The sequence below is a fragment of the Nymphaea colorata genome, chromosome 8 (assembly GCF_008831285.2).
Source record: "Nymphaea colorata isolate Beijing-Zhang1983 chromosome 8, ASM883128v2, whole genome shotgun sequence".
Lineage (NCBI taxonomy): Eukaryota > Viridiplantae > Streptophyta > Magnoliopsida > Nymphaeales > Nymphaeaceae > Nymphaea > Nymphaea colorata.
The window spans coordinates 18484665-18511501 of record NC_045145.1 but is presented as its reverse complement, the minus strand read 5'-3'; the positions used below and the strand labels follow the sequence as shown (position 1 = coordinate 18511501).

General features: G+C 39.0%; 4 protein-coding genes and 1 non-coding gene across 5 annotated transcripts; 1 reads left to right on the top strand and 4 right to left on the bottom strand.

The window, feature by feature from the left end:
• Nucleotides 1-622: 622 nt before the first annotated feature.
• LOC116259073 (21 kDa protein-like) lies at nucleotides 623-1485 on the bottom strand. The gene has a single exon (XM_031636686.2). It carries the CDS (start codon nucleotides 1414-1416, stop codon nucleotides 811-813), a length of 606 nt encoding a protein of 201 aa, XP_031492546.1. The 5' UTR covers nucleotides 1417-1485; the 3' UTR covers nucleotides 623-810.
• A 4852-nt stretch (nucleotides 1486-6337) lies between these two features.
• On the bottom strand, nucleotides 6338-8178 carry LOC116258428 (uncharacterized). The gene has a single exon (XM_031635576.2). It carries the CDS (start codon nucleotides 8023-8025, stop codon nucleotides 6574-6576), a length of 1452 nt encoding a protein of 483 aa, XP_031491436.1. The 5' UTR covers nucleotides 8026-8178; the 3' UTR covers nucleotides 6338-6573.
• A 5921-nt stretch (nucleotides 8179-14099) lies between these two features.
• Nucleotides 14100-15045, top strand: LOC116259168 (uncharacterized protein At3g17950-like). The gene is made up of 2 exons (XM_031636840.2): nucleotides 14100-14341; nucleotides 14432-15045. The coding sequence occupies exons 1-2, from the start codon at nucleotides 14258-14260 to the stop codon at nucleotides 14963-14965; spliced, it is 618 nt and encodes a 205-aa protein (XP_031492700.1). The 5' UTR covers nucleotides 14100-14257; the 3' UTR covers nucleotides 14966-15045.
• Nucleotides 15046-16099: 1054 nt separating this feature from the next.
• On the bottom strand, nucleotides 16100-16173 carry TRNAV-AAC (transfer RNA valine (anticodon AAC)). Its single transcript has one exon. It is a non-coding gene; the product is annotated as a tRNA-Val (tRNA).
• A 1569-nt stretch (nucleotides 16174-17742) lies between these two features.
• Nucleotides 17743-26386, bottom strand: LOC116259140 (FHA domain-containing protein DDL). Its single transcript, XM_031636794.2, has 11 exons — nucleotides 26233-26386; nucleotides 24170-24787; nucleotides 23709-23740; nucleotides 22325-22391; nucleotides 22149-22206; nucleotides 21489-21581; nucleotides 19627-19741; nucleotides 19469-19516; nucleotides 19304-19349; nucleotides 19099-19169; nucleotides 17743-17946 (listed from the first exon to the last, which is right to left on the bottom strand). The coding sequence occupies exons 2-11, from the start codon at nucleotides 24785-24787 to the stop codon at nucleotides 17907-17909; spliced, it is 1188 nt and encodes a 395-aa protein (XP_031492654.1). The 5' UTR covers nucleotides 26233-26386; the 3' UTR covers nucleotides 17743-17906.
• Between the last annotated feature and the right edge of the window lie 451 nt (nucleotides 26387-26837).

The following is a 26837-nucleotide window of genomic DNA, read 5'->3' as shown; positions in this document are numbered from 1 at the left end:
GAACCAGAAATTTTTTTTTATGAGTTGTGCAGAAATATCATTTTTCAAAATTTTTATATAAAAAAATTACATGTAAATTAAAAAAAAAATTAAGGTGACGTCAAGGCCCATGCGAGTCTTACCCTGGCTCAGCCCCCTGATGGAGTTCTCTTTCGACTCGATCCACGCACATATGAGCTTTTGCGTATATATTAGTGTCTCATAATAACTGTTTTGCTTATTTATTATATATTAGTCCAATCCAGATATTTTATTAAATGTTTTACAGGTATAAGATTTTTTTTGAATTAGTGCATGTTAGCCAGGAATTTTTAGCACTATGACCGCCATCCGCTAAAATTTGTGCACAGCAATGTCTAATGATCAAAATATTTTTTTTAAATAAAAGATTTTTTTTTTCAATGGACAAAAGAGGATTATTGAAAAGTTAAAAAGTCTAAAATGTATATTTCTTTATAAAAAAAATGGGTGTATATTTATGCATGCACAAGAGTAAAAAAAATAATAATAAAATTTGAAGGTACGAAATCATTTGTATTCTGCACTAGATTATATATATCTTGACACTAAGTTGCGGCCATATACAATGATCAAGGTTGAAGATAGGGAAAACGAATCCAAATAAAGCAACCAGATTCACATAAATGTCCAAGCAACGCATTTCCACGTTCTAACAAACAAACAACACAAGCCGAAAGCCAAGTTCTGTTACAGGAAATTACAGGGAGATAACTAATAGGTGATTCTAGTGCTATTTGTTCTCTTTCTACAAATGTTTTTCAGCTGCCGGAAGTTGCCCCCGGCTTCCGGTCACCGGCCATGTTTGGCGGCCAAGCAGTTAACGAGAGCCAGAGCGTTGCTGGTGACCTTACTAACATCCGAAACTTTGTTCGCGATGGTGGACTTGATCGGCAGCGCGGCAGTGGTCGTCACGCCCTCGAAGCCGTCGACGCACGTCTGCTCGTTGGTGAGCGCCGCACTCATCCAAGTCTGGATGTTGCTCATGCGCCACCGGAAGTTTCCGGCGTACAGGTACCGGAGCTCGTCGAGCGACTGCGCCATGAGGCCGATGGCCTGCTTGAAGGTCTTGCTGCAGTCATGGAGCGCCATCTTCGAGCGGGGGTCGCAGCCGGGCGGAGCGTTGGCGGAGAGGTTGCCGACGTAGCCTGAGGCGGTGCGAGCTTTGGAGAGGCTGACGGAGATGGCCACCCTCGCAAGCTGGGAGGGGCTCTGCTGGACGGAGCCGGCATAGGCCGAGAGCGAGCTGAAGCAGATGGCTGGCCATCGGGTCGCTTTGCACGAGGTGCGGATGAACTCGGTAGCGTCGCCACCACCACCGGCAGTACCTCCGGCGGCTGTGACCGGAAAAATGGCATGAGAGAGAACCAGGAAGATGATCGCCACGGTGAGTTCCATAGCAGAGGGAGAGGATACGCGAGCCACGTTTCTCTTACAGCTCTCTATCTCGAGGAAAGCTTTGGTTGGTTGAGGCTGACGATTCCATCTGAAGAGCTATTTGTAACTGTTGCTCAACTTTAAATTACATTCTTGCCCCTGTTTTTTGGAATCTGTTGCTTTTCTACCAGCCAATAATGGGTTCCATTTATGAAACAATCTTTCAATTTAGTCCCTGTCCTTACATGAAATTGCCTGTCGTAATCGAATTTTAATAAAATTTATATTGAGGATGACACCATTCAAAGCATAGCTGTTACTGTTATTGTAACACCTCAAACGTTTTATATTGAATATTGTGAGGAATTTTTAAGGACTTATAAATATGGTTATTAAATAAATCGTTGTCTTGGTTTTAGTGTCTTTAGGATTAAAACCGAAACTGTTAGGAAGCGGATTGAAATCCGCCAAACCGGTGACTCGAGCCTACAAGTGGGTCGAAAATCCGCCAAACCGGTGACTCAAGCCTACAAGTGGGTCGGGTTGTTACAATTATTGTCGTCGAGTAATTGAGCCCTTTCATAGATTGACACCCAAAGTATAGAGGTGAAGAAAAAAAGTAAACACCACAAATTAAAAGCATTTACGTGGTTGGGAAATTAGAAAGATCACTAGTCTTTTTTACATATTCTACATGTAGACAAATATAAGATAAGATGAAACTCATGAGCATGGAGGGTAGCTAGAGTACAACTTTCTACAAGCTTGGATGTGTGGATAGTATGTTAAGAGGAATCATAGGTGGCAGTAGGTTTTATTTTATTTAACCCAGTGTAGCAGGAACATGGGTTTGTGTCATGAAATCAACAGCTTGTTCCAAAATTACATGAAAAATGTGGTCTTCAAATGAAAATCAAAATTTCATGTTTGAAAGCTAAGTGTGAAAGAGAAGTTTGTCTGAGCTAAGCCCCCTCAATAAGAAAAAATCAGAATTCTCTCAGACCTGTGGAGCCCCTCGGAGAACATGATTTAGTTTTAGTTCCAACCCCTTGAGGTGATGTCTCGGTTCTCTTGTGGGGCACATAACTGACCCACAAAGACAGAGTTCTAATCTTGTGGATGATGAAATATTCTTGGTTCCCAAGGAACTGTAGCAATCACTACAGTTAGAATTGCTTGCAACTTCAGTGACAATCCTGTTCTTCTTTTGCCTTAATAACAATGGAAACCAAAGCAAACTTTTTACCAACTCAAGATGTTCATACTTTTCATAGTTGATTGTGAAATGATAGTTGATTTTGCCATCCTTATCATTGTGCTCATGAGAGTATACTGACAAGAAACATGACCAGTCACAAAGAAGTTTTATCTTTTTAAATAAGATCAAGGCATAACCAGATCATGATACAGTTGAGTGGAGCCCTTGTCAACAATTTCCATTCTAAGAGGCCGCAACCAAGCCAAATGTCGAGGAGCAACGCAAGACGCAAATGGCGATTGAAGACTGATTATTGGGTTGGTAGCTGCCAGCCTGCTCGGCCACAATTTTTGACTCTCCGGCCGTCTCGAAAAAGTTTTGGGCATGTCTATATGTGTGTGTGTCTCGCTCGGGCCAAACCCAAGGTTGAAGATGGTCGAGCCGGGCCAGACCAGTACAATATGGGGCCCTATATAAATAAATGTCTCTGTGAAGATGGTCGAGCCAGGCCAGTTCAGTACGATACGGGGCCCTATATAAATAAATATCTTCCTCTCTCTCTCTCTTTGAGTCTGGTGAAGTTTTATAACAAAATGAGGACGAAATGGTCGGCCGGATCAATCAAGCTTTCGCTAGTCAGGTTCGACAAACAAAAGCAGATGTGATTTACATCCGTGTAACTTCCTTTCAAGATTAGTTTCCCTTGGTTGATAAGGCAATTGATCAGGCCATCACGTTGCTGTTCTTTTTTATATGTCAAATTAACCTAAACCGGATTAATGTTTGCAAGTCTTGGCAGGTCAGGATACTTAATTCATACTCCTAATGTGAATCTAACTCATACCTTATGTTCCTTTACGCAAACCTCATAATTCATGTATTAGGTGACATTTGGTAACAGGAATACTGCATTCTGGTAGCAGAGGAATTAAGTATGGGCCGGAAGGCCACTGCCCACAGCAGCCCTTCAAAATTTCATTGGAATGTCATGTGGTGCCTGCACCAAACTTGAACGTGTGAATATTCAAGTGTCTTTCAGTCAAAAAAATCTTGGCTCCATCACTGTATTCTGGCATAATTTGATGGCTGCATGTGAACCTTTGTTTCAAGTTTATCTGTAAGCACCAACAAAAGATGTACAAGTCATTCCTTAACTAAATTCACAATTCGAAGGATCTGCAAGTCCAAACTAAGTGAGAAACTGATGGACTCGTCTCTTAATTAAGCTATCACATCTTACTGTTGCACTACAAAGAATAATTTTGAGAACACGTTACTTACAAGGTTGATCTATGGAACACGAAACAGTCTCCATGATCACGTCCATTTTCCTTCTAATGGGACGTGACACAGTCGGTGCCTTCAAAACGTCGAAAAGTTTTCTACTTCCACGTACGTGTCTTCAATAGATGCAAAATCCAAAGTTTGGGGCATCCAAAGATTATCCTAATCAACAAGGAAAGAAAGTCAATAATTATATGCTAAAATTTTTGAGTTGATATTCCGTCTTTTGGCATCATTTTCATAATTAGTTTGCCTACTTAACTTATACTTATGTAGAGAGAGAGAGAAACGACGTTTAAAAACCGCTGAAATAATGCTCTTTTGTTCAACTGTCAGACATCATGAGAGCCGTGTCCATGGAAATCGAACAAGAGATCTACTCAATACCCCACTCCTGTATGACCATCTATTAATTAGATAGATTATTGTGAGAGAGAGAGAAACCTTGTTGTTTAAAAACCGCTGAAATAATGCGCTTTTGCCAGACATCATGAGAGTCGTGTCCATGAGAATCGAACAAGAGATCTACCCAATACTCCACTCCTGTATGACCATCTATTAATTAGATAGATTATTGAGAGAGAGAGAGAGAGAGAGAGAAAAAGCTCGTTGTATAAAAACCGCTGAAATAATGCGCTTTTGCCAGACATCATGAGAGCTGTGTCCATGGGAATCGAACAAGAGATGTACTCAATACGCCACTCCTGTATGACTATGACCATCTATTAATTAGATAGACTATTCGTTGGCAGATTAAAATTGATTTTGATGATTTAAGGCAGGCTCAGTAGATGACAAGAAAGTGAGGTGCCACTGTGGGGGCTTAAGTCACAGCTTCATTTGTCTCTTCCTCCAATATTTTCTGTCATCTTCCACTCGACTGTTCGACCTTTACTGATGAAAAATAGAAAGGACGAAGGAAAAAACGGAACCAACAGCACCTGATAGGGAAACCACGATGGAGGCAGATAAATAAATAAATAAATAAATAAATAAATAAATAAATATATATATAAATAAAGGAAAACATAAAAAGGGGGATAAAGATGAAGTGATAAGCGGCTTTTGGCATACATGGATTGAGGAGGTCGCTGTACCAAGGATTCAAGGGGCCGTTTGCTATTGGAACACAGTGTTCCGTAGACGTGTTATGAAATGGACACATTCATGGTAAGTTTTACATGTGCAATTTCTCATGCAATTTTAATGGCATCTTAAAAATAAGTTTTGGGGGCAAAATCTGGTTTTATCTCTAAAACAATCTTTTTGGAGTGTTTGCGTACCGTTAAAATTAGTTTTAAGGAAAACTCAGTTTTGATAAAACCTGATTTTGTAAAAGTCGGCGGATTCCCCTTAGGTTATTTGTAAGGACCTGGTTTTAAGTGTGACATTCAAACAAATAAATAAAGTTGTCAAGACTCATTAATATAAAAACCAATTAATTTTTCAAGATGCTACAGCCCCCAAAAAGTCAAATTACCTTGATATTAGAAATTGTAGACGAAGATTTAAGGATATTTTAAAATGCGAAAGATCGCTAGGTTTGCCGACTTCAGAATAGTTGAACATATTTAAAAGAAAAGTTGAGCCTTTTATGAGCTGCACTTGAAGACCCATAATCAAAAGGTCAACAGCTCAAATGTGGTAATCTCGGCGTCTATAATCCTCGATTTCAAGAAATATGAAGTGTTTATTGTTCTTCCGTAGCCAATTAATCAAGAACAAACAAGAGCATCACGCTTCAACAAGCAATGTCTAATAATTTATAGCATCTTTAAAATCTATACGTCTTCACCACCGCAACCACGCCACAAAAGAATCCGTCTGCCCAACTTAGCGATAGATCAGACGACGTTGGCTTTATCTGTTCTGTCAAATCTACTATTCTTGTTGGAAGCTTGCTGCTCTCTCTCTTTCTCTCTCTCTCTCTTCTCTCTCTCTCTCTCTCTCTCTCTCTCTCTCTATATATATATATATATATATATATATATATATATATATATATAAAGCTGTGAAACCTTTATATGTTAAACTTGACTGGAATTGCTTATGTCATTAATTTTAAGAACATTATACGTACTAGCGAAGCTATAAATTTTTTTTGGTGAAGGCACTTATGTAATACATTTAATTTTTTTAGAGTGCAATAACAATCAAATATATCAAAACATTGAAAAAGTGAAAATCTAATTGCAGTCTCGAAAGATTGAAATAACCCTAAAAAAAGACAAGGTTGCCTTCTTTAAATGGTATTTAAGTCTCTTGAAAAGAGAACTAGATTTCTATTTTCTTAGTTTAATCTCATTCATATGATCATTTTAAAATTAACGGCCCAATAATTCATATCAAATCTAACATATGAGAGGGACGTAGCTATCCTTTTATCCACACAAGCGTTCATACATGAGTCACTGATTTTTTTGTGGAGAAACAATGAGAAAAAAACATATGAACTAATGCTATGAAAGTGTCCACTACTTTTCTTTTTTATATTTTTCTTTCAATCTTCTATCACAATTGATGCTACATCTTCATGAGCTCGACAGCCAGAATATATATATATATATATATATATATATATATATATGAAAGAAAAGCATTCAGTCGTTATCTGGGGAATCAAACGTGGGTTTAGAAAGAAAGGGAAAGAAAAAGATAGTGTCGTGTTTGCATAGCTCAGCCCAAGACTCAATTACTTACAATCCTTTGTCTGCTATCAGGGCCTCGGCTGCCCTTCTGCCCGAGACTAGGGCTCCATCGAAGGTTGCAGACTCGACATGGTCACCACAGATATAAATTTCTGCACCTACCCGTGGGTCCCTGTACTTGAACCTAGACCCAATCGGCGGCCTCTGGTCAGGCTGGGCGAACCCTATCCTGTATGTCCTCAAGTGCTTCCATGAGCCCACCGTGCTGCTACCAAACCACCCACCGAGCTCCTTCCTCACCATCTCTTCCAATTCCTCATCCTGATACTGGTCGTATCCGCCGACGAGGGTTGCCGAGACCAGCGTCTTTCCGGCCGGTCCGTATGATTTCGCGACGTTGGTGGCGAAGAACATGTTGTTCACTAGTCCCTCACCCGATCCATTTAGGATCAAAATTGGTTCCTTTATAGGCGCATCGTCGGCCGAGAAGTAGAGACATACAGTGCTTCTTCCTGGTTTGCTCGCCGGCTTCCGGCCTTCCAGCAACCGAACTGCCTCAGGTTCTTCCACTGCAAGTATCACGCCGTGTTGGCTCTTAACAGTTCTTCCATCCTCCAAGACAATGCCTGCCGGAAAATCGATTTTCGCAACTTTGGCTCCAAACCAAACAGAGTCAGGAGGCAGTTTCGAGCTCAGTTGATCCGGAATTGCGGCTATCCCATTTGCGGGGAGTGTGTTGTCGCCCAACGCGAGACACTTGAAGATGAAGTCGTAGAGTCTTGAAGACGTCACGAGATCTTTATCGAAAAAGACGCCGCCGAAAAAGGGTCGGAAGAATCTGTCGATGATCGAATCGGAGAAGCCAATGCTCTTCAATGTCTCGCTGATCGTTACCTCGGGCGCGGAGAAGATCTCTTGATCAGACGCCCTAGAAGCAGTGATTCTGTTCAGGCCAACCAAGAGCTTGTCGGTTAAGTTTCCAATTGGATTGGCGACCGTGGTTAATGAGTCCCCGAAATGGCGAAACGGATCGGCGACGCGGTGGAACTCGCCGTTGAAGTAGACCAGGGCGCCGGAGTAGAACTTTTGGAGATCCAGAGCTTCGTAGTCCAGCATCCTTTTTGCCTCAGGATAGGCTGTGATGAAGATCTGAAATCCTCTGTCAAGAAGGAAGCCGTCTACCTTGTCGGTCCGAACGCGGCCGCCGACGGCATCGGATGCCTCGAGGAGGAGAAACGGAATTTTCCGGGCCGAAAGGTGAGCTGCCGCCGATAGGCCGGAGAGTCCGGCGCCGATGACTATGACTCCGGTTTCGGTGACCAGTTCCGGCAACGAGTCTTGAGACTCCGCAGAAGCTCCGATAAGGGGACATGATATTCTTCTGCTGAATTTCAACAATGGTGGTCCAAAGGAGACGTTAGGACAAACGTAGAAAGATGCAGAAACTGCAGAGTTGGTGATTGCAGCAGCTGGTGATGAAGGGAAGAGTACGAAATTCATGGATTTTCCCCTTTTTTTCTCTTTAATTTTCTTATTCTCTTGCTGATTGAAGGAGGACAGCAACTCTTTGTCACTTTTTCCTTTTGGGAAGAGAAAAAAAAAATAGAAAGAAAGAAAAAACGTTGTGTGGCTTGGTATCAGATCGCCTTATCCATTTGCGGGTCACTTGCAACCAGGAATTGCCAATGGATCGGACCCGAAGAGAAATAGTAGATCCAAATCTGGATTTGATTGTGAACTGCCGGTGACAGTTCTAGACTCACGTTGATGAGTTCTGGATCTGAATGGGGATCCAGATCAGACCTGGATCGGTTATAAAAAATGGATAAATTAGGGATGTCAACGGATCATATATGATGCATATTTATTTTATCGGATGTTCACACATTCAAATTGGAACGTGAACGAAGAAAAGTCATATTCGAAACTGAAAAAGCAAAATCCAAATACTTGATTTGTCAAGCAAAATCCAAATACTTGATTTGTCAAGGAGGACTTTTAAAATTTCAAATCCTTTTAGTACTGTACTATAATGAAATTGGAATCCAATTATTAATGAGATCTGAATTCAGTATACAGCTTTGTAACTAAAACCAAAATAGGACGGAGATTGCTTAAACGTTTTAATGATTCGACCCACTCCCACACCTTACACCTTGCTCGGGTTCTTGGTCCGGCAAATCTCAACCCGCCATCTAGCAGTTTTAATTTCAATCCCAAAAAAAGAAGAAATTAGGACAACCAAGTTATAAGTTCCCTAAAAATCTTCGTCATTCTAGACATAAGATTAAACTTTATCAATCCCATGATTCCTGTAAGCTGCCACTTACCAATAAAAAAATATTTACCCCAACGTCAAAAACCCTTTCCTTTTAACATTAATTTGAACCGAATAATTGCAAAGTAAAAGCTTTAAAAATTTTTAAAAAAAACTAAAAGAACAAATTGTCTGCAACTTGTATTGGCCCATGAATTGAATCGGGATTTTTATAACACAGATTCGAACGCCATGGTGTGCAAGGCACCAAACTTCAAGCACATATGAACAAAATAAAGTTACCTGTCTTTTGTATTTTAGTCGTGAGAAACGTCGCTCTCACAACAGGAATTCCTAAGACATGTTTAATAACTCTTTTTTTTTTTTTTTTGTCATAATCCCAAAGTCTGATTTGGATTCAATTTTGAATTTAAAAATCAAATTCTGATCAAATTCAAATCTGGTATAGACTTTTCTTTCATTCATATTCGAATTTACACTGAATTGTGATTAAGAGCACATCCGATTCGAATCTGATCCATCAACTTCCAGTAATAATCACACAGTAAAAGTTTTTAAGATGCTATGCTCCCCTTTACCAATGTTGTGTAACTAAATAAATCATTGTGATAAGGGGCCGAGCAAAGGCAGGGCCCTGGCCCCACTTCAAAAAAAAAATTAAAAAAATATGTAAATTTTATAAAATTCACTTATTCTATATAAAAATTTTAAAAAATAATATTTCGGCCTTAATCAAAATTTAAAAATTTTAAATGAGCCCAATTAATGAAAAATTTCTATTTCCAACCCTGCTTGCGATGAAACATGGGTTTGTCGAGCACATGCCTGGTGCTAGGGTTTCACTGCTGAAGGGGCTCCCCACAAAGAAGGCAAAATGAAAACTGTTAAAACAGTTTAGGAACATAAAGATCCATTTGAATTGAATTTACAGCAAAAAAAAAAAGTAATAAATGAAAATTTTTCAAAAAGCAAAAAAAAAAAAAGGCTTGTGCTTTTTCTCTCGCTCTCACACACATCACACACACAATAAAGCAATCAATTGGTTGACTCCATTATTGATCTTTGTGAAATTGATGTTCATTCCAATGGCAAGTAAAAAAAGGAAAAGATTGTACACATTCAACTTGGGTGAATATTTATTCATAAAACTATGATAAGGTTTTTTTTTTTTTTTTTTTTTTTTTTTTTACTTTTTTAACTTATAGGAACTAGTCAAAGTCATTGATTGGTAAAAGGCCTTCTCCCTTGTCATCTTCTTTGTGCCAAACAATAGGAAGCAGACAAAAACATCCAGTACCTATCCAATTCCAAAGACTGGCTACTCTCTCAATACCTACAGGTCAGTAAATTTCATTAAAGGGGCTCGAATTTACTATAATTACAAAAAAACTGCTATGCTTCCCACTTTCCCAAATGAACATTAGTATGACAACAACTGCTAATTATTCCACAACCATTAATTATATTTAATTATAAATATAATTAAATATAATTAATGATATTTATATGTTAAATTATATTAAAAAATGTTTCTCATTTTAAATGGGCTATGTGACAAGCCTAGGTTTTGGGCAGGCAAGCCAAGTCAAGAAGCCCAACTTATTATCAGGTCAAGCTAGCCCGATGCTGAACTCTACTAATAACTCATTTAAATATGATTAAGATAAAAGATTTATTTTTCGCTATTCCTTAATTTAGTTCCCTATGGTCATGCTGCACCTCCATGACCTTTTTTTTTTTTGACACAAAAAAGAAGATTGAGTTGTGTTCGATAAATGAAAGTTTCTCTCAATTGATTTCCCATATATAAGGGAACCAGATCCATGCAAATTGATTGTTCTATGTATTTTAGATCAAAACTTGAGTGAGAATAGAAAAAATATATATATATAATCCAGCTTCATGATTGATGACATAGAAATAAAATATCATGGGAGCAATTTAAATAAATTTTTACTGTTGCTTCTAAGAAATTAACCAAACCTGGTTATATGCATCCTACTGGTGCACGAATTTTTGTACTTTAATATGATCGATGACTAAAATACCTTTAATTAACATTGAAAAAAAAAACATAAAATTTTAAAAAAATATTTTTAATAAATTACCAAAATGTCCTTTCCTGTGGTAACATGTGGGCAATCCACATTTCTGCAGCAGGTCTGATTGGATAGAAGCTTGGGAGCTTTTGCAGAGTGAAGCAACCACAAGTTGCTACCTTTGCGGTTGCAGTATGATGAAGACATTCCCTTTTCCCGTCCAATAAGCAAAGGGAAAAATGCTTTCTAATTCCAACTGGTTGCAAATTGCAAGAAAGGCTCCTTCTCACCAGCCTGCGGCCAAAAGATAAACTTGGGACCAACAAACTTTCTCTCTTTATTCTAAAGAAAAAGGAATCCAAGGAAAAGAAAGAAGCCTGTCACTGGAACCCCAAAACCAGCTTAATCACCACCCCTTCCGTTGGCGCCGGGGTGCAAGTGAACTTATCGGCCAGTAGCTGAGCTACTTGTTTGCTGGGGTGGGCCACTGCCCACACCAATCCATCAAAAATTTCATTATATTGTATTAACTTTACATTGTTATGACTCTAAAATTTTATGCAATGCCTACACCAAAGTTGTGTCACCAATGCAAGTGCCCCGCTGATGAAAAATCTTAGGCTCTGTCATGTCACTGTTACTGGCCGTCTGAATCAGAATTTGAAAACGTGGAATTGGTCGCCAGAAATTTCGTCGAAAATTGCTTCAGTAGACTCAAATTTAGGAAAGTTAAAGAGTCCTATTTGGAATACGATTATGTTTAGACATTTTATGAATCAAGCTGGTTAATTAGTTCAGGCACTCACACATTTTAGTGCCACAATGTGTCTCAAGTGCTTGGGATAATTTTTCCCCGGTACATCATGTTTAAATGGATATTTGGATGTTGGAACATGATATTATGATTACTGAAGTTTCCACATTGTGTGGATTCAATGTTCTACAAAAATGCGCATTATGAACAAATGTTTAAACCTTCAGGGCACGTTTGCTTCTAATGTGCTTGTTCCACTCCAAGAGGTGTGTCGAAAATTCTTGCAGTGAAAATCTGCACATTATGATACTGAAGGGGAGCTCTATCAGTTGTTTTCTCATTCCATCAAACAGGGGAAAGGAATATCCGGAACAAAAATTTCATTCCATCACACACGATGGAAAAATGGAAGGAAGAGCAAAGTTTCCATTCCACCGATTCTTGGAAACTTCATTCCAGTTTCAAAATTTTAGAACTATACCTTAGGGTGTGTTTGTTTCACAACGGATTTCAGATCCGCGATGATCTAAGATCTTCCATGGATTTAAGATCAGACCATGAAATTTCAAATCTATGCTAACGAAACTAAAGATCCCAAAACACATTTTTTTTTATGCAAATTTCAAATCTATGCTATTGAAACTAAAGATCCCAAAACACTTTTTTTTTTTTTATGCAATCAGATCCGAGGCTATCATACTCAAAATGAATCTGCTTTGTCATATACATATCTTTCACCGTTGTACCATCAAGAACTAATCAAAGTCGTTTACAATGGGTTTCTTTTAAAAGAATATTCTATAGTCAAAAGTTTGGTGTAATTGTGTAGCTATGGATCTGCTGTCTGCTCCTTTGAAAAGACAGCGCCCTTGGGAAGTGCCTAGAGTTTTCCGCAGACATGACAGCAACAGAATCCTGAAATCTTCGGTCGGATTCAGCAGCTAATGTGCGGCCAGAGTAGTGATTATCAGAGCCAAGTTCACTGTTGAATTTTACTTCCACGATCATCTACAGTTTGAATTCAATTAAGATCATGCCAACCGAGTCGCTCCAAGTTTCAAGCCATATCTTGTGGTTATTTCAACCTGAAGTTACCTACTGCAATATCTTATCAGGCCTTCCTTGATTCATGCAAAATTATTAGTTCAACTTTGTGGTAAGTTCCTTGATTCATGCAATCTTAGTTCGACATTATGGTAAGTATTGACAGTGACTGATGTGTATAGTTTAGTTAATTCGAGGCTTTTTAAGTGCGACAAAAAAAAAAAAAAAATCATTTGTTGGGTAGGCCCCGAGTTGGTAGATCTCTACATTTTAGCTTTGTAAGCTCCAAACTGTTCAGCATTTTGATTTGAAGACCATGAATTTTTGGGGGTTGTTTGGTTAATCGAGCAGAAACGTATCATTTCATTAGCCAAACGAACCCGAACAAATGTGTGGCTAGTAATTTAAAACCGTGACAATTTTTAACAGGGGCCAAAAAGCTTTTTAAAAAATTAATAGCGAAAGTTTTAATTTTCAAAACTTGAGAGAGGGCCATGGCCCCCTGCCGACATTGGTACTCGGAGATCACCTTCAACATTATCAAAATACTATTTAAGTCCTCAATTCATGTTATCTTTTTTTTTTTTTCAACTTTGTCAGTTAATGTTTCCCAATTTTACTTACTTCACAAGTAGGAATGCCAATTTTGTACTTTAAAAGGCTATTTAATCTAGTACTTTAGTTGGAAGTAGAAGTCCGCATTTTTCTAGATCAAAAGCATACACTCTCCTTTGAGGTTGCAGGGAAATCCATCCTTTAAATACCTTTAATGCTTCTGATGTCAATATTATGGCTGTTGCTATTGGAGATCAAGTAGGTTTGGACTGCAATGCTGAGGAACACATAATTTATGACATAACATAATGATTTATACAGTTCTTTTCAGGAACGGTTTATGTAGCCCATTTGTCTGGATTTTGATATTTACTTGAAAGAAACGTTTTTTCACACAAAACCCATAAGATCATACCCTTGTACGTCTAAGGTAGGTTTTAGCTTGCTTCAAAACCTAGGTGAACTTACATTCTTTAACTCCAATATCACATCTTCTACCACTTAGAGTCTAAGAAGTAACATATCAAAATGTGGCACCAGCCATTGGATTCTAACGTTATACCCTTTGGTAGTTCAAGATTTAATAGGTTATGATACATTCTTATAGCAGTTTTCTCGCTGCATTCTATGAAAACCCAAAATTTTCTCAGTCAATCTGATTGAAGACTAGTTCAGTTTTTGGCCGACTAAATAGAGCAGAATTCATGTACGAATCTTCCAGATTAAAATGTCACTGTAACTGTATTAAACTTTTGTTACATCACTAACAAGAGAAAAAAAAGGGTACGATTCAATAATCTGGATTTGCCTAGATTTTGGCTTCAAACTTTCCAGATTAGGCTCCCATATCTACATATGTACATGTGGCTCCTCCACAGTGAGAGACGGTCCACGTGAAGTCAATAATCTTTTCCTTTACCATTCCTTCAAATAATCTCTCCAAAGAAAATGCCTTAAAATATAGATCGAGAATCTCTTTCTTTCTCTCTGATTCCACGCCACCAAAAACAAAGTGAAGAGGAAGAAAATAAAGAAAAGGGAAGAAAACAGAGAGAGAGGGCAATGGAGGTGATCATGGGCGACAACCATCAGCAGCTATCTTCTCCAACCATCTCCTCCATTTCCTCCTCCGACCTCGATACAGAGGTAAGTTAAGCACCACAACTAGCACCTCTTTCTTTCTCTTTCTCTCTCGCTCGCAATCGCGATCATGGTCGTTTCCCTTTTTGTGCTCAGTCGACAGGATCCTTTTTCCACGAGAAGACGACCACTCTGGGAACTCTTATGGGCGTCCGCCCCCGCCTTCTCTCCCCTTCCGCCTCCTCCACCTCCGCCTCCAGGAGCAACGGGAATGCGCACCTCAACCGGCAGCAGCATGCCAACACCAAGAGCGGGAGGGGCGCCTCACCAAGAGGAGGAGCCCACACCAACCACCACTCTCGGCGGAGGAAGGGCCACACGTGGTGGTGGCGCCTCTGCAGGGACACCACCCACCACCCCCACACCGGATCCCCGTCCAGGGTGGCCGCCGGCCACAGCAGCCGGTCCCTCGGCGACTTCCTGCAAGTCGAGCGCAGATCCATCGTGGATGAGTACCTCGGCGGCGGTCGTGTCGGTGGCGGGCTCCTGTTCGTCGATGGGAGGGTCGTACCTCCTTCTCAGCCGTCCATCTCTGCCGCCCCTCCCCCGTCCGTTTCTCTCTCTTCCTCTTCCTCTTCCTCCAGGATGCCTGTGTTTGGCATCTGTAGCAGTAGCGGCAGAGGAGGATAAAATGGTCATTTCTGGAAAAGTTTTAAACACAAATGTTCCATGCCAATTGTTTACTGTAGATTTTCTAACCTTTCTCTCTCTCTCTCTCTCTTTATCTTTCTCTCTCTCTCTCTCTCTCTCTGATCGGATCTGAGAAAGTTGAGTTGCATTCGATGGAGAAAAAAAAAATCACACACGATTAGTGCAAAGTAATTACACACATGCTACTTCAGGGTTGATCCAAATTCAAAACCAGATTCTAATCGTTATCTGGATCCAAAGATATCTGAATATGAAAATTTTACAGAAACATGATCAACTATAAATGGTATAACAAAAAACATATTTAAGTTGCTGTCATATGACCATCTTTTCTATGTGGAAATTTAGCTGTCAAACATGTTCAAGACGGTGCGTTCTTGTTGAGTAAAACTTTGGACAGTTTTTTCAATATTTTCAGCTGAATATGAACTTCGGAAATTTTGGTCTGATAAATGCAGGTTCTAAATTGTGTGTCTGATTATAGGAAGGTTAATTATTTCAATCCGTCATGTCACGTAGATCTCATTTAATCAATCATGAATCATCCATTCAGTAAACTATTATCAAAAACATCTAGAGACTTCACCGCCTACAAATGTATAAATTGTAAAATGTATAAAGAAACCCTCCAAACACCAATAGCTTATTGAAAACTGAGATCACAGCATCGTTTGCTGTTGTGCTGGTTCTTGCTTTTCCAAGTTTGCATCTCTCTCTCTCTCTCTTCCTCTCTCTCTCTCTCTCTCTGAGGAATTACTCTATTTTTTATGAAAGGTCACGGGTTCGAATCCCAGGAGAAAGCAGTATCCGGGCTCGACTATTAAGAAAGACCAAAGGGAAAACGTGAACCCTAACACTTTTTGTGATGCGGGCAAAGTTTGGTAGCAGAACAAAAATATTACATTCGAGTCCATATCGCTCAGCTCGAGTCACATGTTGCTCAGGTGGATCTGGATTAGTTCCAAGCGGTGATAGAAAAGAGAGGAGTTTCTAACGTTATCAACTCTCAAGATACCGAAAAGCTGAAGGACTCGTTGGGGGTAGTTTTCTAAGTAAAATACGAGTCCAAGAAAGAAAAAAGCCAAAAAAATGAATAAAAATTAACCCAGTATATGGCGTCGCCCGGACTCGAACCGGAGACCTTCAGTGTGTTAGACTGACGTGATAACCAACTACACCACGACACCTTAGCTGCTAGGTGATTCTGTTTAGTTTAACTACTGGTGACCCTCAGTACCATACGGTTTAATACGAACAATGACGGCTTGTTTTTTGTTTTTTGTTTTTTTATTTATAAAACAAAAGCCAAAAGGTATGTTTTTCTTTCAGGCGCCACATGATAACTCCATCACTCATGCAAACAGGTAGAATACTGACCAGATCCGGCAGCCATCGGACTCCCAATGATGTATGGCTGATTCTAAATTAAAATGTCTTATCCTAGGGACGGGTCCACTTGCTGCAAACATGCTGCTATATGATATTGACCCTAAATCTAAATCAGATTCAACTCGAGACATTGATATGAGACAGTGTTAAGTCAAAGTTGGCACCCATCAGATGCGCACTTAAGGGCATGGAACATCATCATAGGGCTATGACTACCGATGTCGATGTTAATGGATCAACTGGGTCTGGCCCAATCCAAATGTTAAAAAGGGCTTGCCCACAAATGATGGGCAATGCTTTAAACAGCCCAGAATGAATCGTCGTCCGAATCCAGCTTGTTCATGATGAGGCCAAACTTTTTTAGTTGTAAATTTTCAGTCAAGGCTGACGGACCATCACTGCCATCAAGGCCATCAAGTCGGCCCAAAGCCCACCTTCTCACTAATGGTTACCCTCACGGTTTTAAAAGTGGCAGAATGTCACTGGTAAGATAAAAAAAATTGCCAAGTCAATACTTGTTTTCATCATTTTCACTATAAGAAAAGAAACGTTTCTGAAGTGAGAGCACCGGCAACCAAGGGTTTGCACAGAAATTGAACCCGGTACATGGCAAGACATTCAATCCAAATCCAAACAAGCAACCCTAAGTTTAATATGTCGAACCAGGGCTCAGCTACCCAAGTCAGGAAAACTCCAGAGGCAAGAGGCCCCGTGAACCCTCATCTGTCACATTGTTCCTTGTACCTTGGTAATCTTCTATTACAGGAGAACAGTGCTTACAGAGGCAGAAGTCAGAGTCTGTAGAGGCAGAAGTCAGAGTGGAGTGAGCGTGGCATGTGATTCAGACACTTTTAACCGCAAAATACTAACTCTTGGATCACATGGATTATACCTATTTGCACGAACACCCACACTCTAGCCAATAGGGTTCAGCAAAGGAGAGTTCAAATGCTAGTCAAATTCAGCTTGTCCAGTTTTGACGAAGATCTGAATTCCAATTACAAATTGAGAGCTGAAATCCAATTGTCGGGCAACCAAAGTGGTACAGCAGGCTCACAGCAAACTTGCGTTCCACCTAGAATGCTCTCCCAAGTAGCATCAATGTACGAGGGTAGGCTTAGAAGGTTACTACGGCAAGGGGATGGACGATGTTGATCAGCTCACTGCATGCCAGAAAGTTTACCAAACGCAACAAGACAGCAAATTTCAAAGCGCCAATTGGACCGCAGCCTGGACTCGTTTGCTACTTATTGCCATAGTTTTGAGACAAACATTACTTCTAGAGATCGACACCACTCATGGAAAGCAACAGAAACAGCACGCATATTCTCTCTGTACAAACCAAGACTTTGGCAAGCAGGAGCCTATTTGCAAGCAGAGAAAACTAATTTTACATAATTAATGCTACTAGTTACCAGTAAGAAACAAAATGTGGTGCAAGAACATCAAAGAGAGACGCAACTAGAACTGCAAAACTGGAAGCAGCAAATTCGGCTGAAGCCAGTAGCAATTGGCAGCAGCAATCACAATGTCAAGTAGCTGAATTCTCGTGCAAAAGTACATATTCTCGACTGCAGAGAACAAAAAGGAAAAGTCAAATTATCAATGCGTAAAGAGTACACTGTGCCCAAACGAAGGAAAGAAATTTCTATGACAAAATTGAAAGTAATTTCAGTATTCAGGGATGCTGATAAATTATGACAGAATTGTGCGTTGGTTCAGGCAAAAAAATACTGCTTCATAGGATAAAAAACGTCTGAACAAATCTTTGTTTTATTCGCATTTTCATAATAACTGATGAAAGTTTATCACGTTTTTATTCACCTTCGGCTAGAAATAATATTTTTTTTCCAGTAATCCTTTTCTATGGTAAAATGGTCCGCATAATTTAATATAGAACACTGTGCCAGGACTTAAGTTTCTGAAGTGGCATCTACACGGAAGAAGGTTCTTCAATCAGCCTTTTCCCAGGTTTGCCCCCAAACAGCTTTATGTCTTCAAATTTTACACCATTATCAGTTTGTTGTAATGCGGTCTCATTTAACTTGTTCTGTCGACGATGCAGCAATTCACTTTTCTCAGAAGGCCCTTGCTATGCGCTGTTCTACACAAAATATCGCTGTACAAGATTCTTTTTTTTTTAACCATATTTTAGAACTAGAGGAAGTAAATTTTTGCAATGATGAGCATAGCGCTGCAAAGGATGGAGAGTGTTACTAGGAAACAGCTCATATTGGGGCTCAATTTTATGGCCAGTCAGCACCTAACTTTATCATCTGTTCAGTTAATCAGCAAGGTCAATTAGGCGTTTGCCTGTCTGTAGGCACCCCTACCAGGTCAATTCCCCATTGCAGCAGAGAGAAAAGATTTTACTACCCATAGAAACGAAAAGCAAATACTGTAATTTTAGGATAAATGCTTCACATATCTATGTTAGCCTGCAAAAAAAATTCCAAGGAAGCAAGAAAGCATAATACCAGTGGCCATAAACCATGGCATGTAGCAAAGTAAAATCTTACCCTCGCAATGAGACCATACTCGCTGATATTGCAAATCAAATTACATATTCAAGTTATCCTATCTTCTATAAAATTAAGACAGAAAAAGAAGCATAGCACAAAAGCTTAAACATAGATAGAAAGAAAGACATACTTTGACAACCAGCGATTGCACACTCAATGCACTGAACAAAGGGATAGACTAGCAGTCATCTAAAGACATACCTACTGTTACCAAACCTAATGGTGTCCTTCTCAAAAAGTTCATAATAGCGTTGGGGCTCAATCTGATTATCCTGTATGAGAGAACAGACATAGGGAAAACAATGAAAACCTTCAACCAAAATAACACAAAAGCATAAGAAATCATAGAGATGAAGTTACGAGAAAGTAATGTAAGGAAAAAGTTGAAAAATGTAGACACTCTTACATTAATGAATGTACCATTTGTGCTCCCAAGATCCATTAAATAAGGCCTAATGAAAATAGCATCAACAGAAAAATAGAGCCCACATTAGCATTCCATATCATATTATGATAATCTGTACCATTCAGTAGCAGACTATAAAATAACATTTTCCAGAGGTTTCCTTACATTACTTGCTTTTTCATCAAACCATCAGCTCCTTCTTTTTCAACCAGCCTGAACAAGTAGTCAATTAAGGTTATAATGGATGCTAAACAGGAGGCAGCCCATTACCCATTAGTTACATACATTGAGTTTCTTAAGCCCTAACACCCATATGCTTTTACCTGAACTGTATCACAGCATGCTGCTTGCTGCATGATGGATGATCAGTAGGAACATCAGCAACTCTTCTCTCTCTTCCAAAAAGATAACAGCTTTGGCGATGCACGTAAAGGGGTTCTAAGCACATAATAAGCAAAATGCTTAGGAAATGCACAACGCAGAAAAGGATGAGAAAGGAGGAAAATGCAAGTTACATGGCCGCTACAGAGGACCAAATCAAGAGTAACCAAACTTGCCTTCAGAAACAGTACAACAACTAGCTTATTTATGCAAAAGTAGTCAAAAATAAATAGCCCACTGCAGGAAGTGAAGGCCCTCTAAGCAAAAAAGGAATATCAAAGATCTATGGGCCTGCTTATACCTTAGGAGCATACAAGGGCAAAACTTCAAAACCAACTGAAACAGTCACCTAATCACTATGCCAACATAGTCTGTACAAATTGAAAAATTTAAAGGGGAGCCACAATACACAGATCAACAATATGACCTAATAAACTTTTGAAATGCTAGGCAGGTCATTCTTTTCCTGGAAGGTCAAAAAGTCAACTTCAGCCAGCACTACCTAGGATATGTCATCCAGGTCCCAAAGACTACCCTGCAGGTGTCCATTCATCAATTAATCACATATGTGTGCCCTCCCAGGAGCGCTTCCTTTGAAAACAATCTCATATTTTAAAGGGGAAGAATACCAAGATGCTTTCACATTTATGGGCAAGACAGCCATTTGAAAATAACAAAAGCAGTTCTGCACAAGGCAATGCAACATGCTAAACAGTTCCAATGGTCAAAAAACATCTGGTAAAAAGACCGACCAACAGTCATCAGATCCTTGTTCTCGCTTTGTTTTCCATCACTTATCAACATGTTAAATAATTGTCATGTTCATGCCAAGAACTATCTCCATATAGTGGAAATAAAAGCAACAGAAATAAAGAGGAGAATTAACAAAATGAATGAGAACTAAAGAAAATAAAATGAATTACAACCCCATGAAATAAACGCACAAATAGCATATATTAAACTTAGTTGTCAAAGGCACCCAGGCAGCGCCTAGGCAAAAAAGGCGACCTTTTTTTTTTGTTTTTTTAGTTATGTTAACCATTACATAATAAAATTATGTACTTACTGACTGAACTGTAAGCTTCTATTCTAAGTAAAACTTGAAAAACTGTACTGTTCTGTTCTAATTGAATGACTATATTTCGCAAATAAAGCCAAAAAGTAAACATGAAAACCTATTCTGTTCTTGTTTACATGACATTGACAGATTAACAATACATTTCCAGCTTGTTTACATACTGAAAACTGTGCTGTTCTGTTCTAGCTGATGCCTTAGTTTGGTACACAAAAGAAAACACATCATTCTTGTTTACATACTGGACAATGCTTGCATTTCTTATAGACTATTTCAGTTATAGACCTTATAGACTATTTCATTTGAATCATTTCAAACAAAAATCATATCAAATCAGTACATATAATATGCATTACAAATTTACAACAGATTGTACATATAACATATAATATACATATAACACACAAAACACCCTCACAAATGAAAAAATAAATCTGTATTCAGGTTGCAAAAGTGAGGTCTGCACATATTTCTCTGATTCCTAGACATGCACTAAACAAGAGAAAGTGGTGGCCTTTTTACAGTGGTAGTATATAAACTCCAATTCCTACAGTTCATAATGTTAGTCATGCAATAAGATTTGCTACTGATACTAGCATTCATCACTTCAACTGCTATCAAGATTTTGGAACCATGGAATTGTCCAAAACAATACCAATATGTCCAGAAAAGTCAAACATGAACTCACCAGATGTAATAGAAAAAGAAAATGATGACAATAACAATTACCATTAAGTACTTCCCCAGCCTTGAATACATAAAGTCGCCACCTCATATCAGGTTTGCGAGCATCAGGTGGTTCAGTAAATAACAGGGTCACACCTGCACAAGAGATAATTTCACTAAAAATTAAAAGACCTTAAGTAGCGAAGACTATGACAAGATGACAGTTGGAAATCAGATTATGCTAAACTAATACCTAGCATTAGCATGATAAAAACGATTTAATTTAGCATGTAACAACTTCTTATCAGAAACCATTTTTCATCATCAGTTGATCCAAGATATCTTCAGTTCCACCAACCTCATAAACCTAAGGTAACTCTTGTTGAGAAACGATATTTTATTTAAAAATTTTCTAACTCTCCAAAAACAAAAAACAAAACAAATCAAATCCTTTGACAAAGTTGATGGTTTCAAACTTTCAGACTTTCAGTCTTTAAGTTTAAACTAATGAACAGAAATGTGCCAAAGCAATCATGAATATAGCAGCAAATCAATCAAACATAGACTTGATAATCCATACTGATGCAATTACATGACTGAAAGTTGAGTTTTTCTTATATCAATAAAACATGCATCGCAATTATGAAAAGGAAAACAGTTTCACTTTCATCCACCAAAATTCTTCTGTGTAGTGTGTAGAAACTCGATGATTAGAAATCTCACCCTTGACTCGGTTAGTTTCCTCTGAAAGTTTCCCGGATAGCTCGAATGATGGTTTTTGCTGCATTCAAAAAAATTCTAACACGCTTAAGAAGACCATATCCATATCATGTATATCTTCAGCAAGATGAGGATAAAGAGAAAAAGTCAATTTCACTAAATTTGTGGTCCAGAAATACCTTTTGCTTGGTTTCTAAGGCCTCCTCAGCAACCTTCATTTTAGATACTGAATCATGCTCCTCATCTCTGATAAATAGACATCACGTGTCATCATATGAAAACTGAAAGAATCGAATGTGGTGCATATATGAATACCATTCACCTATAGCAAGAACTAACAATATCTGAATGGAACAGATTAACTGCCATTAACATGAATAATAACAGGCAAGAACACATAAAGCTATGTCATGCGTCAAATTTATGTTAGATTTTGTCCTCCTTATATACCACTGTGAGACAGAAGGAAGTTGACAAAGTTTTTTTTCCCCCTTTTTTTAGGGGGATTGGCAAGACAAAAACCGTTAATATTTCATTAGACACTAAGAATTATGGTGTTAGATGTCTGCATTTTTTAATAAATCCTTAATAACAACCCAAGAAACCAGTTTATAGGCAATAGTAGAGAATCTCCTTAGAGAAAATATGCATTGTCGCTTATCAAGAACAATGGGATAGCAGATCCATATTTACAAGACTCAAGGACTCTGAAGTCTTTGATAAAGTGACGTGGATTCAGTCTTCATTTTTCTGAGGTTTCAAGTAGTCATCAAGTGACTGAAAACATTACACCTTGTTTTTTATTTTCCTTTTCATCATGAAAATTTTCTTGTTCAATGTTTTGGTTCCTCACAAGCATTGTTATGAAACAAAGGAAGAAAGAAAGGCAGAGATGCTTGTTTTGGAAACAGTACAATAACAATTCAACGATGATCTTGCACCAGTGAAGGTTCTTAGGGTTCAAGGAGCCTTCACTTCGAGAGTTTCGCATGGACAGCAAGGCAACCACAGGGATGGCAGGTTAAACTATCAAAGCCAAGTTTGACACCCTTAGAGTGGGTTCTCTGCCATTAAAGAAGGGAAAAAAAAAATCTTTGATGGTTTCCAGAAAAACTGCAGCTAATGCTTCACTTAACTCGCCAAAAAGGTGACTACTCACACAAGCACCCATTTTTTCCACTTCTATTTATTTTCTAGGCTTTCTATTCCTGCATCATTTTCGCTTTAACTTCATAGATTTAAGTAAAGTAATATACAGGAGGATCTATGAGTTAACTGGATGATTAACACAACCAAGGGTACTAGAGTCATCAGTAATCACCAGAGTTGCCCTACCCTTTCCCCCTCCTCCCCCTCTATCATCCCAGTAACGTGAAATTTTCAGCAAATAAAGTTAAAATAGACAAAACTAACTGTACATTTCAGGGCTTATTGCAAGCAGGATTTGAGTAGAACCATTGATCATATTTACAAAAAACAACATTATCTCAAAGTAGTTGCAAAAAACATGAAAGTTGAAACAATTTAAGTGACAAAATAAAACTGCAGAAAGCAAGCACACACCTGGTTGGTAATGAACCCTTGGCATTTGGCTCCTTAGACAGGATTCAGAGGAAAACCCAAAAATGGAAAAAGTTAGCTCTTATAATGTCAATATACCATAGTCAAAGCCAACAGCATTAAAAAGTCCACAGTGAAGAGTAGTTTCTCAAATAGTTCAAATCTGAGCAATTATCTTTTCAAAATTAAATTGGAATCAGGAAGAAAAAAGAAAGATTAATTAATCTAGGATATCAAACAATGGTTGTCTTAGCCAAAACTCTATGCACAGAAGAACTTATCAATAACGCTTCACATGAAGGCAAGCAACTTCAGAAAAGCTTAAAGGCATCATGAATCTCCCCACACGTCATGTCATATTAAAGACCAATTTAGAGAGGGAGAGAGAGAGAGAGAGAGAGAGAGAGAGAAGTGGAGGATGTAAAAGCAAGGAAGAGGGTCATGGGCAGGATATCACCAGACACCTCATCACGTGCCCCAGTCTTTGCTGCATGCTTCCTCTCTTGACTACTCTCAACTCTTCTAGGTGAATGATGCCCGTGATTGCTAAGCTTGCGGCTGCGTTCCCCAGGGGAAGAAGAATGTTCATGCTTGCGCCTAGATGAATGGCCATCATGCTTGTCATCAGCAGTTCTTTTTTCATATCCCATATCCTTATCTGAAGCCTGTCTTTTGTGTCTCTCACGATCTTTATCTCTACTGCTAGTTCTATCTCGATCTCTTTCCATTGTCCTCTCTGCATCTCTTTCTGCTTGAGCTCTCCTTAGACGCTTTGTACGTGGTGAGGGAGATGGAGACAAAGAGATAGACTTCAAAGGATGTTTTGCATGATTAGGAGAATGGCCTCGACTAGACAATGCTTCTCGGGTGGGTGACCTTGCCTTGTGAGATGATTTACTCCTAGTGGGTGATTTCATTCTTGGAGGAGATCCCCTGCGCCTATCAGGAGATCGATCTCTTCTTGGTGAACCTCTCTTATGAGGAGATCTGGATCGTGCTGATGAACGCCTCTTAGGTGGAGATTCAGACCAATCAGATGAATGTCTCCTTGCAGGCGACCGAGTATGCACCGAAGGGCTCATCTAAGACATAAAAGAGGAAAAGAAGATCTTTGGTTCGAAACACATAACAATCAAATGTGAGTACCTTAAAAGCAATTCATAGGCATCATGCATACCAAACAAACGTAAACTAAAACTAGACGTTCAATTCATTAACAGGGCAATTTTAGGGAAAGATGTTCAACCATAAGACTGGACTGTAAAATGAATCAATGATCATACATTTCACGACATGACAGCTCAATTATGGGTGCATGAGTACCCAAAAGCTTATCTCCTAATCTGTCATGATCATTACAAGTTATCTACCAAAAGCTTATCTCCTAGTCCATCGTGATCATTATCAAGAAAATGAAAGAAGGAAAAAAATCTTAAGCTAAATTCAGCAGCAAATTTCAGCCTCCTTATATGCAACCCTTGAATCTATCACCCCTCCACCAGAAGTCATGGATTCCATTTTTGTCTCAGGCATTTGTATCCTAAAGTAGGATGGAAGGAGTCATTCTATAACTACAATAACTTGGACAGTTTGCTTGTCATCTGTCCTGCAACTTCAAAACTCAAAGTTTTCCTTGATAGGAGCAGACATGGTCGTGGGGAAACCACAGCCTGTAATTGAACAAAAATGAAGTTGCAATATTTAAAACATTTTACATAATATGAATATAAGAATGAAAAGAATCATCATGAAAAAACAAACATTTTAAAACAAATGCAGTCCTTGCTTGCGCTATATGAACGCAAAAATCACAGGGAAAAGAAACTCAAAGGCACCAATAAGACAATTATAAACAGGACCACAAGCTTAATTATCGTTTATAGTTTTCACTCGGCACAAGAAATTGATGCAACACACAAAGTTTCCCGTCGCCCCGGGCCCCTCCAAGCCAGCAACTAACTGAAAAATCTCGCACCATTGCCCAAAAGCAGGATGCTCTAGGTGCAAGTGCATTCACATGATTATCTCTCCTTCCAACACCCTAAATCCTAGTTCCATGCAGTGTCGGCAAATGTGGTTGATGCCCCGACTAGACAATGAACGACATAAGACAAACGGCAGAGAGGAGTCAGTCAGCTGCCGCAATCAGTATGTCGACAGCACCATAGCCTTAGTAAATCAATCAATCTAACCGATTGTGAAACAAACCGACTACCAATCGAATGAATTGTTAAAGTACCACCACAAACAGGAAACTAGAACCATCCGGATAACATCCCCCAAGTTAACAGGTAAATGCAAGTACAGAATCAATGCTTCAAGAGAAAAAGAACTGGTATCATAAGAACGCAAAACCTAGTATCATGGGCATAAAAAGGGCAAATGAAAGGAAAAAGACTAATGTCCATTCAGGTCTCACGAAACAGGGACATGGAACAGCACCGGAACCCTAGGAAGAAAGATGGAAAATCAAAAAATGCCCAGAAACAAGAGAACATGGAGATTGAGAGGCTTGTGAGAAACAAACCCTAAGCTCGAGAGGAGACAGCGATCAAAATGATTCGGAAACCCAGCGTCTGCGCCTTCCTAGATACCCCTCAATCCGATGGCCATATCGCTCTCTCCTCTCCCTCTCCCTCCCCCTCTCCCGCTCCCGCTCTTCTCTGCCCTGGCTCAAAGCTTGGCTCTCCAAATCAATCCATCCTGATGGTTGACCCGAATCCAAATCCGTTTGGCCTGATTTTTTCTTATGATGTTGTCAATGTCGGTATGTGTCTGTATCGATCAAGTGAATCAGTCCGATACGACTCGACCCATGTCAGCCTGATCAGCCTTTTTTTAAAAAATTACCATAATTTTAAAATGGAAAAACCATAAGTCAATATCACATCAGCAAGAGGCAATTGAATGGGTACAAGTTCTGATATTACGCAACACTTTGGATCATGCTGATTCTATCATTCACTTGAGCTCTTATGTGATGAGGAATGTCAATATATTTGATTTGGATCGAATATCCAACTAAATTGTTTTGAAAAATTGGATATGAAAAAAAAATACTATGTGAATGAGAATTCAAATCGAATTCAGATATAAGAAATGACATTTGATCGGATTTGGATCAAATTTAGT